This window comes from Lotus japonicus, chromosome 6 (assembly GCF_012489685.1).
Source record: "Lotus japonicus ecotype B-129 chromosome 6, LjGifu_v1.2".
NCBI lineage: Eukaryota > Viridiplantae > Streptophyta > Magnoliopsida > Fabales > Fabaceae > Lotus > Lotus japonicus.
Window position 1 is genome coordinate 18183167 of NC_080046.1, and position 18462 is coordinate 18201628.

The 18462-nt window shown below is 41.9% G+C and overlaps 1 protein-coding gene across 1 annotated transcript; it reads right to left on the reverse strand.

Annotated features, from left to right (window-relative positions):
• Positions 1-1431: 1431 nt before the first annotated feature.
• On the reverse strand, positions 1432-2022 carry LOC130725036 (uncharacterized). Its single transcript, XM_057576299.1, has one exon. It carries the CDS (start codon positions 2020-2022, stop codon positions 1432-1434), a length of 591 nt encoding a protein of 196 aa, XP_057432282.1.
• Positions 2023-18462: the final 16440 nt, after the last annotated feature.

Below are 18462 nucleotides of genomic sequence, written 5' to 3' on the forward strand. Positions count from 1 at the left end.
TTGTTCATCAAAATACTTGGTTTTGTCATCATCAAAAAGGGGGAGATTGTAAGATCAAGTTTTGATCGTGTAGTACAACTCTATGTTTTGATGATTACAAGTTAACATTTTAGTATGAACAATTATGGTACTCTAATGTGTTTTATGAGTGTGCTCTTAACAGGCTCTGACCTTGATATAATCTCACACAAATCAGAAGCACTTTGCGTAAAGAGTGACCCTAGCAATGCTTTCGCAATCTCTATGTTGAATCTGAATAGTAGAAAAGCTTCAGAAGATCTGAAGTTAATCAAGCTCTGATATGGACTCAGCCTTGAAGTTCTGAAGATCCAGACGTTCTGATAACCCAGACACTCTGAAGGTTCAAATGTTCTGATGGTGTAGAAGACTCTGAAGATCCAGATGCTAAAAAGTGAGGACTCTTAAGTCCAGAAGCAAAATGGCTCTGAAGACCAAGTACTTCTCCTCTGAGCTCAGAATCAGAAGGTACAACGGTCAGAGGATCCATGCTTCCCTCTGACTCTGATCAACAAGCTTCACAAGTTTCAACACGAAGCATTCCTCTGATCAGAAGTCAACAAGGTTAAAGGTCACGTCACTATCCAAAGTACAAAAGCAAGTGTACTATCCTGACGACCTAACCTAACATTCTCAGCCACAGCAGAAGCTGGAAATCCCAGATCTGCCCTCCAACGGTAGCATTCCCATGCAATGTTCAAACCCTAATCCTTGGAGTATTTATAGAGGCTGAAGACTGAAAGATGTTGTTGGAAGAAACTCATACGCGCAAGCTATATTCAAATCTTCTAAGCAATCTTTCTTCATCGAATTCATTGTGTTTACTACAAGCTTTTAAGAAGCAATTTCTTTGTAAACAATATTCTTTAAACAGTTGTTTAGTTTACCTTTAGGAGATCAAGGTTGATCGGATCCTAGAGAAAACTAAGAGAGTGAATCTTAGTGTGAGCTAAGTCAGTGTATTGTTAGTCACTTGTAGGTTTCAAGTGCAATTGTAACAAATCTCTGATTAGTGAATTGCCTTCATTCTAAGAAGGAAGAAATCACCTTCACGGGTGTACTGGACTAGCTTGAGTGATTCATCAAGTGAACCAGGATAAAATCCTTGTGTGTTTTTCTCATCTCTTATCTTAAGCACTTTACTTGTGTTTCGAAAGATTTGATAAAATCTTAAGTGGGAAGTTTTTATTCTGAAAACGCTATTCAAACCCCCCCTTTCTACCGTTTTTCATACCTTCATCAACCACTACCCAAATTGCATCAAATCTCCTTCGTGTTAGTGGTAAAGCCATCACAAAATCCATAGAAATGTTGTCCCACTTCCACTCTGGAACATCCAACGATTGTAGCTTCCCTGCTGGCTTCTGATGTTCCACCTTTGCCTTCTGACATGTCAAACATGTCGATACGTACTCAGCTACTTGCTTCTTCATTCCAGGCCACCAGAATCACATCGAGCTCTTTAAGCCATAAATAGACGAGGTTCGCAAGGAACTTCCGATCCTCGTAGATCAACGGACATTGCAAACATGCCGTGCGCGTAACTAATCGATCGGCGACAAGGGTAGTAACCACCAAATCGAAGGGTAAATCAGCAGTTAGCAACCCTAATTGCTTCACACACTCCTCAGCAATGAATGAGTGCGTAGCACCCGAATCAAATAAGACCATTAAAGAAGTTCCAGCGATAACACACGTACCCTGGATGAGATCGTCAGTCACAGCAGCCTGTTCGCCAGACATTGAGAACACACGACCTGGAGCAGTATGTCCCCTTCCGCGAGCGGTATTCAACACTGGCTCGACCTTTGTAGCATTACGGCAGTCCCTCTCAATGTGCCCTGGTTTCTGACACTTCCAGCATAGAATCTCCTTCCCACACTCATTCGCATAGTGCCCCTTCTTGTTGCACTTGAAACAGATGACATCATCTTTAGGAACAGGTGCTACACCCCTTCCAGCAGACAGTACGTTATCAGCAGGACGTTGGTAAGGCTTCCTCATCGGTGCCTTGCCCCTGTCAAACCTACCAGCTGGTCACTGTCCCTCAAACCTTCCGGTCTGCCTCTGTCCAGAATGGATCGGTCCTCCGCTGTCAGACTTGCCTCTCTGGCGATTCTTCATTGACTCCACCTCACGAGCTTTCTCTACCAACTGTTGGAAAACTCTGATTCCTAATGGCCTCACAGACTCCTCAATGTCATTTCTCAAGCCCCTCATGAATCGGCTGCATAGGTACGATTCATCCACTTGCACTTGGAAAAAGCGAAAGTTGAAGGTGTGAAAAACGGTAGAAAGGGGGGGTTTGAATAACGTTTTCAAGATAAAGCTTCCACCTTAAAGATTTTGACAAATCTTTCGAGAACTTAAGTGCTAAAGATAAGAGATAGAAAAGCACACAAGTATTTTATCCTGGTTCACTTGATAAATCCCTCAAGCTAATCCAGTCCACTCGTTAAGGTGATTTCTTCCTTCTTAGAATGAAGGCAATCCACTAATCAGATAATTGTTACAACTGCACTTGAAACCTACAAGTGACTAACAATACACTGACTTAGCTATCACTAAGATTCACTCTCTTAGTCTTCTCTAGGATCCGATCAACCTTGATCTCCTAAAGGAATCACCACTAAGATTCACTCTCTTAGTCTTCTTAAGGATACTGACCTACCCGGTCCCTTAAGGAAATCAAACAACTGTTTGAGGTTGGTGTTTACAAAGGTTTGCTTCTAAATAAGCTGAGTGTAAAACAAATAACAACAGATGAAGAAAGTAGAGGCTTGAATCTTTTCTTGTATTGCAGCTCTTGGTTTCTCTCTCTTAGCTTTCTTCTTTTCTTCAGCCTTTTATAGTCCAAGGTGCAAAGGATATTTCTGTTGAGAGAATATGACCATTGGAGGGTGTAAGGCCCAAGTTTTTAAGCTTATGCTAAGTGAATAAACTTCCTATTCACGATTAGGGTTGATGTAATGTGAAGGGAAACCTGAACGAAAGTTTATTAAATGAAATATATTTATGAAGGAGAAAGTTCAGGAAAAGTTCAAGGATTGCATTATGATCGATAAAAGTTATAGCACGATCGTTTTACGCTTAAAACTAGGTCAGAAACCCTAGTATATAGCTAGTTTTCACTTTTAGGCACGACGGAAGTTAATTCCCAAAATCTTCAGAGAAATGTTAGAACTTCTCTTTTTCCATATATCAAAATCGTTTCGAGGCGAAACTCTAGGATCTACGAACGTCCGATTCCAATCATCGGAAGTTTGCCGAAAACGAAACCCTGGTTTTTCAAAACCCTAGAATTTCTCGACAATGAAGACTTTTTCTATTCAGAGCTTCAAATGAATATTCTACACGCGTACACCCATTTCTCTTGATGATTTCAATCTTTCTTCAGAAGGAAGTTTTCCATTCCGACATCCGATGCAAAAAGCAACTTATCGGGTAAAATAGTTTTATACCGACTATGCTTTAGTTGCCAAAAATACAAAGAGACCTCATTTTAGTTTTGGAATTCTTTTGCCAAAACATATCTATTAATTCACGGAGAATGACGCCGGAAAAATCAGATTCGCGAAACTTTCATTTTCCCGCGAATTTCCAACCTTTATATATAGCAAAGAAAGGAAGAAAAACTCAAATTTTCCTCCATTTTCTCTCTCAAAGCCGCGAGTTCACCAAGGAAGAAGGAGAAGAAGATTTTGTTCAATCCTTGCTTGATCGTTGATTAATCAGTTGCTGCTTCAAGGTTTCGAGGTATAGTCGCTAATCCTTACCTCTAATCGCTTTTTCCATAGCTTTTCTGTAGAGTTTTCTGAGCGGATAGTTTATGGGTTTTTGAAAAACTATCCTGAATCTTTCATTTCTGATTCTAAACCTCTTCTATATGTGCCCAAGATCACTTCTGCCGGATTAGATTTTCCGTTATGTCGCCGGAATTCCGCCGGAATCAATTTTAGCCTTAAATACCCATTTTTGGAGTTTTTGAGGTAAAGCTTCAACCGTTAGGCTAAAAACTATCGCCTTAGCTTAGTGTTAGTAGGATTAGTTGTCATAAACGTCGTTAGTAACGTCCCTGCAAAATTTGGTTTTTGGGATTTCAGTTTTGAAATTTCTAAGTTAAAAATCATGACCAAAATACCCCTGCGACAGTTTTTGATCCGATAATTTTTCCGAGTTCAGAATACCCTTAGTTACGGCTTATGAAAGCATAGGAACCAAGTTTGATCGAAGAAAAATCGAGTCTCCTAATTACCTAAAGTGGCCGAACCTATTAAAGGGGGAGGAGGAAATTTCCTTTTCCGAAAACTTGTCTTTTCGCGCTAGATTATCGTACCTTAGAGTATAGATTACTTCGAGTAACCTTAGTAAGTATCGATAGCTTAGTTTTCGATAGATTCTGATAGCATTTCTGTGGTTTTGCTCTAAAGGTGATTTTGAGGAATTCCAAGAGGAGCAAGCCTTTGATTGTGAACAAGTGTTAGGAGATCGTCCTGGAGAATCTACAGGTGAGGGCTTCTCACTGAATCTCTAGTTAATGCTTAGGGTCGATGTTTCGACATTGTTTACTGTTTATGCACTGGAATTGTGTGTGATTGGAAAATGTTTTCTGAGGCTTCGGCTGACAATGTAGATGATGCATCTACTGAATGTTTTTGATGAGTGAATGACATGCTAAGTGCTAATTCGGTAATTTAGGATGTGTGGTGCATGCCTTATATGCTAGGTGAAGGTATGAAAAACGGTAGAAAGGGAGGGTTTGAATAACGTTTTCAGTATAAAACTTCCACCTTAAAGATTTTGACAAATCTTTCGAGAACTTAACTGCTAAAGATAAGAGATAGAAAAGCACACAAGGATTTTATCCTGGTTCACTTGATAAATCACTCAAGCTACTCCAGTCCACCCGTTAAGGTGATTTCTTCCTTCTTAGAATGAAGGCAATCCACTAATCAGGTAAGAGTTACAACTGCACTTGAAACCTACAAGTGACTAACAATTACACTGACTTAGCTCACACTAAGATTCACTCTCTTAGTCTTCTCTAGGATCCGATCAACCTTGATCTCCTAAAGGAACTAAACTAACTGTTTATCAAAGAATTGTTTACAAGAGATTTGCTTCTAAAAAGCTAATAGTAAACTCAATGAATTTCAGATGAAAGAAAAACTTAGAAGATTTTGAATATGTCTTGCGTATGTGAATGGTTCTAGCCGTTTCTTTCAGTCTTCAGCCTCTTTATATACTCCAAGGATTAGGGTTGAGCAATGCATGGGAAATGCTACCGTTGGAGGGCAGTTCTGGAAAATCCAGCTTCTGCTGTGGCTGAGAACGTTAGGTAGGTCGTCAGGAAGGTACAGTTGCTTTTGTACTTGGATAGCGACGCGACCTTTAAACCTAGGAGACTTCTGATCAGGGGAATGCTTCATATTGGAACTTGTGAAGCCGGTTGATCAGAGTCAGAGGGAAAGCACAGATCCTCTGACCATTGTATCTTCTGATTCTGAACTCAGAGGGAAGAACATGGCCTTCAGAGTTTCTTGCTTCTGGACTTCAGAGTTTCCACTATTCAGCTTCTGCAACTTCAGAGTCTTCTACACCATCAGAACATCTGAACCTTCAGTGTTTCTTGGTTATCAGAACTTCTGGATCTTCAGAGCTTCTAGTGACTGAGTCCTCATCAGAGTTTGTATAACTTCAGAACTTCTGAAGCTTTTCCACTGTTCATACTGAACATGGTGAATGCGAAAGCGTTGCTTGGGTCACTCTTTATACACAGTGCTTCTGATATGTGTGAGATTGAGTTGAGGTCAGAGCCTGTAAATAGCACACTCAGAAAAACACGTTAGAGTACCACAATTGTTCATATCAAAAGGTTAACTTGTAATCATCAAAACATAGAGTTGTACTACTAGATCAAAACTTGATCTTACAATCTCCCCCTTTTTGATGATGACAAAACTAAGATTTTTGATGAACAATTCTTAAACATTAAACTGAATTCACTCAGAGTTTAGAGATATAGAATAATACTTATCCTGATGTGAATAGTTTATCTTGCTCATTCTGAATTCAAGTCACTGCTTGATTCTGAGCTTAGCTCCCCCTGAATCTAATACTTGATGAAAACGTTAGTAAAGTCTAGATTCTGAGCTAAATGATATAAGAGTTCAGAGTGAAAAACTTATGACATAGATGAAAAACGAATAAACAGAGCGCATAAGTAATCAGAGTCATGGACAAGGTATCAGAGTCTTGGGTATCAGAGTCAACTTATAATCACTTCAGAAGAAGTGAAATGTATTCCTTGTATTTGCCCAGTGACACATCTATGGTCATGAAGGTGGAACTCTTAAATTCTCCAAAAGAAAAATAAATCACACTAACACATCTTACACATCAAAAACTGGGTTTACTCCCCCTTTTTGTCATAAGCAAAAAGCTTGGGGTGTGAAAAACTTAGCTTGAAGTACAAGGTACTCCCCCTTAGAGAAGGTCTAAGTTTAAAGAAGATGAAACCGATGCAAGAATCAGAGTTAGGCGAAATAAATAGAAGAGTTAATGCAAGAGAAGAACGTTTACCACCGGTCGAGTGAGTAAAGAGAAGGGTCAGTTACCAAGAACTTAACCTCGAGAAACCGTAGGAGCATTAACTTTCAGAGAGAAAGTGAAGCCTATATAAAACGTTGGAGAGAAAGGTAAGCTTCACACCTCGAACAATTTTCAGTAAAGAAAATGGCATCATACATCGTAGCACTGGAAGAGCTGAGGAAAAAGGCCTTTGAGGAGGACTTGTTCCTTAACATCAGGCATCCAGAGGGTACAGCAACCATCTCGGAGCTAACACGGACACTGCTGAAAGAGGACCTGCGTCCAGAGTTGGAGAGAGACCTGAAGGAATTTCTGGCCTTCGTGGAGGAGGTGCAAGAACTCAGCCGGCTTGAACTCAAGCTGCTGGAAGAAAAAGAAAGGTTGGAAGAGAAGCTCAAGACTGCAGAAGAGATTCTGGAGAGGGATGAGCTAAAGGACAGGCTCAGCAACATCCAGCATGTACTGGAGCGTCTGGAGAAGGATAGGTCAGAGCAGCGCCAGGAGTGCAGAAGAATGAGGAGAGATCCTCCATTCTAGACTTTAGGAAAGAATGTATGATGTAAACATAAAGAAATATTATGAATAAAAAGAGTTTTGCAAACATATGTGACACAAATATATATATATAGATGCATATATAATCACAAACGAATCAACGAGAATAAATAAGTAAAAAGAAACAGAGTTTAACAAAAATAAAACAAAGTTAAAGAAAAAGAAAGAAAATGAAGAGATCCTAAAACTAAGGTTTGTCAGATCGTCGCAGAAGTTCCATCATCATGTGCTTCATCTCAATCAGCATGGATTCATGAATGTCAAGACGCTGTTCCATGATGTCGAGTCTGGATGAGCTTGTCTGAGTAGAACTGGAAGGAACATTCTGAGCAGCTTGAGGATCTGGAATGGAAGCAGAAGCATCAGGAGTAAACACTACTGGTGCAAGTGCTTGGCATCTAAGAGCTTCAGCCTCAGCTTCAAGTCGCTCTGCCTCTAGTCTGGCTTGTTCAGCTTGAGCTGCTGCTAGACGTGCAGCTTCTTCTGCTTGAGCTTTCTTTCTCTTGGCTTCTTCAATAGCTTCAAGAAGCTTATTCCTCTGTTCTTGTTCATGAAGAGCCACCCTTCGAGCAAACCTTTGCCTTGCAGCCTCAATGCTCTGACTTCCCTCTGCATGCAGGAGCTGCATCATAATTGGAACTTGAGCCACTAGCCAAGTGCCCAGATTGTTCCACTCATCAGCCACACATTCAGCGTTCTCACTGAGGTCAGTCTGACCGTGCACATTGCGGAGCCTCAAGGAGGCTTCATGATAGAAAATATTGATGCACTCAGAGAGAGATGTGGGTTGGAGGTGAGTATAGGGAATTATGGAGAGGTTGGTTTCAGGAGAGGCTGGGTGATTGCTGCTATGAGCTTCAGATGCACCTTGTGGAGAACCAATGTTAATCAGTTGAGCATTGGGTTCAGAGGTTCCAAGGTGAGGGTCTGAAGTTTCAACCAGAGGATGGGGTGATCTAACCGAGGATTGGTTAGACACTGATTGTTCGGGTTCAGGATCTGGTTGAATAGGCTCTTGTAGGTCTGGGGCAGGGTGAGCTTGTTGAGCCAAAGGGTCTGCCTCTTGTAAGGGATTGGCCAAGATAGGTTCATCTGGGTCAACTAGACGTTCAGGTCTAGGGCCAGGATATCTCCTAGGGCTTGGACAGGTGAGGTAATATTTCTCTAAGGTAGACACCTTTTCTTTTCTGACCTCCATGAATCTTCTAATGGATTCAGAGTTATTGGAGGGAGAAGAATCAACAACATTTGTTGGGAAGGATACAGGTGTATAGGCTGTGGAAGAGTCTGTATCCGTGGTTCTGGCAGCAGGACGTGCTGATGCTCTGGGAACAGAGTGATCAGACGTTCTGGGTTGTGGTTCTGTTTGGTTTGGCTCTGGTTGTTCATGGATGATGGGTTCAGAAGATAATGGGTCGTACGGGATGGTAATGAGAGAGGTTGGATCTTCTGACCTAGAGGGTTGGTTCTGAAGCAAATTCCAGAGAGGTGCTTCAGTAGGGGAAGGTTGAAAGAAGGAAGATCTTGGGGAATGTGGTGGAGTGGTGGTTTGTGCAGCTGGTTGGGATTCAGGAATAGGAGTGAGGGGATTTGAGGAGTGTTTGAGCATGGCAGAAATAGGGAGTGCATCAAATAAATTCAAATCATCATCAGAAGCAAGTGCAGGCTTACTTGAATGTGCTGATGATCTAGTCACTCTGGCAGGAGGTTCAGTCCTTCTGACCACTTCAGCAGCTGGTTCCACCCGAGTAGGCTTCACCACGATTCTGACCTGCTTCTTCTTCTTCTTCTTCGGAGGACCATCCTCATTGTCGCTATCATCACCATCATCAGGCTTTCTCTTTGTCTTTTTGACCAGAGGGACATCGGATTCCTCAGAAGATTCGTCCATTATCATCTTCCTCTGAGCTTTCTTCTTGGGAGGAGAAGGAAACTCTGGAGCTGGCGGCAGTCTGCTGACGAAATCATCAAGATCAATTTCGAATCCTTGAGCCCTTAGGTCTTCAACATAGCACCGGATGGCGTCAGGATTGTCTGCCTGTGTCCACAGAGGGTAGTCATTCAGAGGCATCCTTCTGCTTCTGATCTCAGAAGATGGTCTTCATGAGCAGGAGCAATCTTCTTCTGGACCAAACCCATTTTCTTCAGAGAATTTGCAGTGAAGACATCACTGACAATGGTGCTCAGATCTTCTGTGCATCCAGCATTGATCAGATCTTGCACCAGGTTGCTTTCAATGAGAAAGTCTGAGAGCAGTCTCCCAAAGGGGATATATTTGATTGCTGACTTGATGGAGGCAGTGGTGCGAGACTTCCGGATGCATTCCTTCAAATAGGAGAACAGGAAGTAGGGAAGGCAGATCTTCTTCTGATCTTGGATGAAGAATAACATCACCTTCTGGTTGAAGTTGATGTAGTCTGGAGAACTGCCCTTCGGTCTCTGGTTTATGCAATGGAGCAGGATTTTGTGCCAGATCCTGAGCTTAGGATGAAGGTCCATCACCTTGTAACTCGTCTTGCCCGGTTTGTAAGTAGTGTACAGGGCCTGGTTGACGATATCCTTGGTGCTGGGTTTCAGCTTCGATTCCGTGAGTTGGAAACGAAACCCATAAGCAGTGTCTATACCAAGCAATTTCACGAAGGACTTCTCCGTGATGATGATCTTCCTTCCGAGAATGTACGATACCACCTGAGTATCGTCGCAGTCGGCATGCTTCCAGAATTCCTTGACCAATCTATCATACACCGGTCCTCGAAGTCTGTTGAAGTAATTTCCCCAACCTTGAGCTTGGACTTCAGGACGAAGATCATACCCATTTGTAGCCAGGTTGTCGAGGTTGAATCTCCATTCTGCCAGGACTTGGAGTTCCTCAGGAGGATATACGCAGTGAACGGCACAGCCCCGTTCTGCAATTGGAACACTCTGTTCTTGAGCTTGAACTTGTTCTTGTGTCGGATTCTCAGGGCCCCTTTGACCCGTTGCAAGACCAACTAGCATGTGAGGGAACTGAGGAGCATCTGCAGTAGATCTTCTGGTTTGTCTCACCATTTTTGAAGAGGTTGAAGGTTTGAGGTAGAAGATGAAGGTTGAAAGATGAAAAGAGATCGAGAGAGAAATCGAGAACAAGCGGTTTCGAAAAAGCAGAGAGAGCGAGAGTAAAAACCGGAAGTGAGCGAGATCGTGTGTGTATAGTGGGTTTTATCAAATAACCGTTGTTGATTCAAAAAGCACTTTAAGATCAACGGTTGAAAATTAAAGATAGATAGTAACAGTAAAATACACAAATCACACACAGGAGAGAAGCATATCTACACGCAATCATAACAGACTGTCACACGGGCACAAGGAACTATGCATCAGAAAAACTGACACACGTGTTGTTGTCTCAGCTTCAGAGTCAGTACCAGTGGGTACACACACTCTGATTGAGTTACCTTCTGGACTAGACATCTTCTGATCAAGAAGTATCATAGTCAGAGGTTCTGATCCATCTTCACTCTGGACAAAAGTCCATGTTTAGATTTTTCAGAATAAAATTAAATCTATCCTCTGCTAAGGGCTTTGTAAAGATATCTGCCCATTGATGGTCAGTATCAACAAACTTCAGAAGAAGTACGCCCTTCTGTACATAATCTCTAATAAAGTGATACTTTACCTCAATGTGCTTTGCCCTTGAATGCAAGATAGGATTCTTACTCAATGAGATTGCAGCATTGTTATCACAATAGATTGGGATATTGCTCTCAAGGATCTGATAATCCTCCAGCTGATGTTTCATCCAGAGCATCTGAGTGCTGCATATTGCTGCTGAGATATATTCTGCCTCTGCAGTTGATAGTGCAATGGTTGATTGCCTCTTGCTTGCCCATGAGACTAGATTGCTTCCCAGAAATTAACAATTTCCAGAAGTACTTTTTCTCTCTGTTCTATCTTCAGCATAATCAGCTTCACAATAACCTGAAAGCTTATACTCTGATGTTTTCTTATACATCAAGCCAAGGTTAGTGGTGCCTTTCAGATACCTTAGGATCCTCTTAACAGCAGTTAAGTGGGTTTCCCATGGATCTGATTGGAAACGAGCACATAAATGAACACTAAATAGTATGTCTGGCCTAGATGCAGTTAAGTATAGAAGTGAACCTATCATGCCACGATAGAGCTTCTGACATACTTTACCACTTTTATCTTCTTTCTCCAGAATGCATGTAGGATGCATTGGAGTCTTGGCCACTGTAGATTCCAGCATATTGAACTTCTTCAGAAGTTCTTTAGTGTACTTGCTCTGATGGATATATGTTCCTTCTGGTGTTTGATCAACTTGTATTCCCAGAAAGTACTTTAATTCTCCCATCATACTCATCTCAAATTCAGCCTGCATCATCTCAGAAAATTCTTTGCATAGAGATTGATTAGCAGAACCAAATATAATATCATCAACATAAATTTGCACAATTAAGATATCATCTTTATAAGTCTTGCAAAAAAGAGTTGTATCTACTTTACCCCTTACAAACTCATTCTCCAGAAGGAATGAGCTAAGTCTCTCATACCATGCTCTGGGAGCTTGCTTCAGACCGTAGAGTGATTTCTTCAATTTGAACACATGGTCTGGTTTCTTCTCATCTTCAAAACCTGGGGGTTGATGAACATAGACTTCCTCTGAGATATAACCATTTAGGAAGGCACTCTTTACGTCCATCTGATGTAGAACTATGTTGTGATTTACTGAGAAAGAGATCAACAGTCTGATTGCCTCCAATCTTGCTACTGGAGCAAATGTTTCAGTGTAGTCTATTCCTTCCTGTTGGCTGTAGCCTTGAGCAACTAGCCTTGCCTTGTTTCTGACTACATCTCCTTTCTCATTCAGCTTGTTTCTGAATACCCACTTTGTTCCAATAACATGGACACTCTCAGGCTTCTTCACTAAGCTCCAAACATCATTCTTGGAGAATTGATTCAATTCTTCTTCCATGGCCAGAATCCAATCCTTGTCCTGAAGAGCTTCATCTATGGACTTGGGTTCAATTAAGGACACCAATCCTTTCAGACTGAGCAAGGTCTCTTCAGAAGGTCTGAAGGCAGATCTGGTTCTGACTGGTTCGTCTTTGTTGCCCAGAATCAATTCCTTAGGGTGAGCTGCAGTGATTCTGCTCTTCTTCAGAGTTTGTGAATTAGAGGGACCAGCTTCTTCCTCTGGTTCATCTTCCTCTGGCTCATCTTCCTCTGGAGCTTTGCCTTTGTCAGAAACATTAATGCTTAAATCTGCAAACTTTTCAACTAGCTTTGACTGGTTAGAGTCAAGCTTATCATCAAATCTAACATGAATAGATTCTTCAATAGTCTTAGCATCAGTATTATAAAATCTAAAACCTTTAGATCTCTCAGAGTAACCGAGTAATAGACACTTAGAAGACTTAGCATCAAATTTATGCAATCTATCCTTAGTATTGAGAACATAACAAACACAGCCAAACGGATGAAAATAAGAAATGTTGGGTTTTATGTTCTTCCACAATTCATAAGGAGTCTAATTCAGAATTGGTCTCACAGAGATTCTGTTCTGAATGTAACATGCTGTATTTACTGCCTCTGCCCAAAAGTGCTTAGCCATGCCAGTTTCTTGGAGCATGGTTCTAGCCATCTCCTGAAGAGTTCTGTTCTTCCTCTCAACAACACCATTTTGTTGAGGAGTTCTGGGACAAGAGAAATCATGTGCAATTCCATAGGAATCAAACAGACTCTCAAACTTGTCATTCTCAAACTCTCCACCATGGCCACTTCTGACACGCACAATCCTACAAGCCTTCTCGTTTTGCACTTGAGCAATGAAGGTAGAGAACACAACATGAGACTCATCCTTGCGGGTTAGAAACTTTACCCATGTCCAGCGACTATAGTCATCAACGATAACCATCCCATATCTCTTGCCACCTATAGACTCAGTTTTCACTGGTCCAAAAAGGTCGATATGCAGAAGTTCCAACGGCCTTGAGGTTGAGACAACATTCTTTGCCTTGAAAGGGACTTTTGTGAATTTGCCTTTCTGACATGCTTCACAAAGAGCGTCTGAAGCGAACTTCAGATTGGGTAAGCCCCTGACAAGGTTTAGCTTGCTCAGCTGAGAAATCTTTCTCATACTGGCATGCCCTAACCGTCTATGCCATACCCACTGCTCTTCATTAACAGACAGAAGGCACTTCACATTCTGAGCCTCCAACTCAGATAATCTGATCTTATAGATGTTGTTCTTCCTCTTGGTGTTAAACAGAACAGAGCCATCGATCTGACTTACAGCCCGACAGGACTTTTGATTGAATATAACATCATAACCCTTGTCAGCTAATTGACTTATAGACAATAAGTTATGTGTTAAGCCGTCTACCAATAACACATTATCAATGCATGGACTACTATCTACACAAATAGTACCAGTACCAACAATTTTACCCTTTTCATTTCCTCCAAAGCCAACTTCGCCTCCAAGCTTAAGTTTCAGCTCTCGGAACATACGCTTTTCTCCCGTCATGTGACGCGAGCATCCACTGTCCAGATACCATGATTGGTGTTTCAGTGGAGCTATCAAGGATATCTGCAACATAGATAATCTTGTCCTTAGGTACCCACTTTCTGGGTCCTTTCTTGTTAGTTACCCCAGAGGTTCTGATCACCTTGGGTGTCTCAACATGATATTTTAAAGGAATATTTGCATGATATTTAGTCATAGAGAAGGATCCCTTTTTAAGAGGATGTTTAGCAACTTTAGCAGGTACAGGATCAGGCAATATGGTACCAGAGGGAACAAAGCATTCATACAAGGATTTAGCTTTAGACACAGAGGGCTCATTTCTAATTGGTTTAGAATAGCCAATGCCATGCATTCCCTTTCTGCTTACGCCATAGATCATTGAAGCCATTAAGCTTCTATCCACGCTTTTAGCTAGGAATCTTTGAAAAGACTTTTCATACTTAGATTCATTTCTACAATCAGAGGCATCACAGGAAACAATTTCTTCTAACTTAGCAATCTGGTTCTTAAGCACAGAGTTAGAGTTGATCAAAGCATGATTATCATTTTTCAAATCAGAGATAATTTTCTCATGTTCAGAAGGAGTCTTGGAAACAGCAGATAAGTTCTTTTTAAGCTTCTTATGCTTAGACAATAAGGAGTTATACTTATCCATAATATCAGACAATGCATGTTTCAGTTCAGAGGTAGAGAAAGAAGCGAATACCTCATTTTCATCGTCTGAGTTAGGATCTCCTTCTGATGCTGAGTCAGAGTCAACAGCTTCCTTTGACTCTGCTTCCTTGTCTTTGACAATGGCCTTGAGTCCTTGGACTTCACCATCAGAGTCAACATCCTCTGACTCTGATTCATCAAATGTCACCATCAGACTCTTCTTCGTCTTGAAGTGCTTCTTTGGCTTCTTGTCCTTCTTCAACTTTGGACAGTCACTTTTGTAGTGCCCTGATTCTTTGCACTCAAAACATGTGACTTCCTTGATTGATGACTTCTTCTGGCCTGAGGACTCATACTTTCCTTTTGCCTTTCCAGAGCCTTTGTACTTGCTCTGCCTGTGCTTCCAGATTCGGTTGAGTCTCTTGGAGATCAGAGTCAGCTCATCTTCATCAGAATCTTCTGATGCTTCTTCAGATTCCTCTTCTTCAACTTGAAGAGCTTTTGACTTCTCAACCTTAGCCTTTTCAGATTTGGATTTCAAGGCTATGGACTTTTTCCTCAGATCTTGCATCTCTGAGCGCTTCAGCTCATGGCATTTCAAAATGCTGATGAGTTCTTCTAAACTCATATTCTCAACGTCTCTCGTGAGCTCTATTGAAGTCACCAAAGGCATCCAACTTTCAGGAAGACACCTGATGACCCTTATGACATGATCTTTTGTTGTGTAGCTCTTGTTGAGAGGTCGTATGCCAGCTACAAGCAACTGAAATCTGGAGAACATTTCTTCAATGGACTCATTTGGCTCCATGATGAAGGATTCATACTTTTGGATCAAAGACAATGCCTTTGATTCTTTGACTTTCTTGTTTCCTTCATGAGACATCTTCAGAGATTCGAAAATGCCTTTTGCAAACTCACGATCTGTAATCTTCTTGTACTCTTCATAGGAAATAGCACATAGAAGAATTGCTCTTGCTTTGTGATGTTGTGAGTACAGCTTCTTTTGATCTGCAGTCATCTCTGACCTTGGGATCTTCTTGCCATCTGCATCAACTGGACGCTCGTAGCCATCCACAATAATATCCCAGAGATCTGCATCGAAACCCAGAAAGAAACTTTCCAGTCTATCTTTCCAATATTCGAACCTTTGACCGTCAAACATAGGAGGCTTTGCATTGTAACCATCTCTTTGAGTTTCACTGGTGGTGGCAGCCATTGTTTTTCACACCGGCCCGGATCACTGAACACTGTTAGGTGTGGTAATCAGAACTTGCGCTCTGATACCAATTGAAGGTATGAAAAACGGTAGAAAGGGGGGGTTTGAATAACGTTTTCAGTATAAAACTTCCACCTTAAAGATTTTGACAAATCTTTCGAGAACTTAAGTGCTAAAGATAAGAGATAGAAAAGCACACAAGGATTTTATCCTGGTTCACTTTATAAATCACTCAAGCTACTCCAGTCCACCCGTTAAGGTGATTTCTTCCTTCTTAGAATGAAGGCAATCCACTAATCAGGTAAGAGTTACAACTGCACTTGAAACCTACAAGTGACTAACAATTACACTGACTTAGCTCACACTAAGATTCACTCTCTTAGTCTTCTCTAGGATCCGATCAACCTTGATCTCCTAAAGGAACTAAACAAACTGTTTATCAAAGAATTGTTTACAAGAGATTTGCTTCTAAAAAGCTAATAGTAAACTCAATGAATTTCAGATGAAAGAAAAACTTAGAAGATTTTGAATATGTCTTGCGTATGTGAATGCTTCTAGCCGTTTCTTTCAGTCTTCAGCCTCTTTATATACTCCAAGGATTAGGGTTGAGCAATGCATGGGAAATGCTACCGTTGGAGGGCAGTTCTGGAAAATCCAGCTTCTGCTGTGGATGAGAACGTTTGGTAGGTCGTCAGGAAGGTACAGTTGCTTTTGTACTTGGATAGCGACGCGACCTTTAAACCTAGGAGACTTCTGATCAGGGGAATGCTTCATATTGGAACTTGTGAAGCCGGTTGATCAGAGTCAGAGGGAAAGCACAGATCCTCTGACCATTGTATCTTCTGATTCTGAACTCAGAGGGAAGAACATGGCCTTCAGAGTTTCTTGCTTCTGGACTTCAGAGTTTCCACTATTCAGCTTCTGCAACTTCAGAGTCTTCTACACCATCAGAACATCTGAACCTTCAGTGTTTCTTGGTTATCAGAACTTCTGGATCTTCAGAGCTTCTAGTGACTGAGTCCTCATCAGAGTTTGTATAACTTCAGAACTTCTGAAGCTTTTCCACTGTTCATACTGAACATGGTGAATGCGAAAGCGTTGCTTGGGTCACTCTTTATACACAGTGCTTCTGATATGTGTGAGATTGAGTTGAGGTCAGAGCCTGTAAATAGCACACTCAGAAAAACACGTTAGAGTACCACAATTGTTCATATCAAAAGGTTAACTTGTAATCATCAAAACATAGAGTTGTACTACTAGATCAAAACTTGATCTTACACTAGGTGCTATGTGGTTATTGCTTAAGATATTGACATATGACATGTTGATTGATTATGATGAGTTAATTCTGCTTTTGCCCTATAATCTGAGTTTCTGAACGGTGAGAAAAGCGGGCAGGTCATGCCGATTTTATTCTGAGAGTTTTGAGAAAGCTTGAAAGGACGAATGATATTCGGGCCTTGTTGTGGTGTTGTATGGATCGAGACATTCTCTGGAGTCATTTGGGGATTAGGAGATCCCGAGAACTTATAGGATTCGCGATAAGACTAAAAGGATAATTAAACAACCTCTAAATCTTTAAGTAATGGTAATAATCTCGGAAGGAAGCTTTGGATGCAAATCATAGTTTTGGAAAACGAGAAGTGTCGTCGGATCCCAGCATTGAGAAAGTTGAGGGGCTTCGAGTATGTAGATGTTGTGGTGCTGTTGGAGCAGCATTTGTTGTTGTGCTGTTGGAGCAGCTATTGTGGTTGTGCTGTTGGAGCAGCTATGTTGTTGGGTGTATCTTCGACTTTGCGGCGCGAATCCGTATGTCCAAACCCGACGGGTTGGGCCGATTCGGCAATAATTGTTGACACGCGCGAATCCGTATATTCAATCCGATGGATTGGATCGATTCGGCGGTAGTCACTCAGGCACGCGTGAGTCCGTATGTTCAATCAGAGGGATTGGATCGATTCAGCGATTGCCATTTTACCTCGCGTGAATCCGTATGTTCAATCCGAGGGATTGGATCGATTCAGCGACAACTTTTCGACACGCGCGAATCCGTATATTCAATCCGATGGATTGGATCGATTCGGCGGTAGTCACTCAGGCACGCGTGAGTCCGTATGTTCAATCAGAGGGATTGGATCGATTCAGCGATTGCCATTTTACCTCGCGTGAATCCGTATGTTCAATCCGAGGGATTGGATCGATTCAGCGACAACTTTTCGACACGCGCGAATCCGTATATTCAATCCGATGGATTGGATCGATTCGGCGGTAGTCACTCAGGCACGCGTGAGTCCGTATGTTCAATCCGATGGATTGGATCGATTCAGCGATTGCCATTTTACCTCGCGTGAATCCGTATGTTCAATCCGAGGGATTGGATCGATTCAGCGACAACTTTTCGACACGCGCGAATCCGTATATTCAATCCGATGGATTGGATCGATTCAGCGGTAGTCACTCAGGCACGCGTGAGTCCGTATGTTCAATCCGATGGATTGGATCGATTCAGCGATTGCCATTTTACCTCGCGTGAATCCGTATGTTCAATCCGAGGGATTGGATCGATTCAGCGATAACCTTTCGGCTCGCGCGGATCCGTATGTTCAATCCGATGGATTGGATCGATTCGGCGATAGTCATTGGACACGCGCAATGTCCGTATGTTCGACTCTTTTGAGTGAACCGACTCGGCGTTGTCATTTGTTGCGTGTGTGAGTCCGTATGTTCATCCCGATGGGTTGGATCGACTCGACATGCCTAATTGTGGGAGTTGCGTGTGCGAGTCCGTATGTTCAACCCAGGGGGTTGGATCGACTCGACATGCCTAATTGTGGGAGTTGCGTGTGCGAGTCCGTATGTTCAACCCAAGGGGTTGGATCGACTTGACATGCCTAATTGTTGG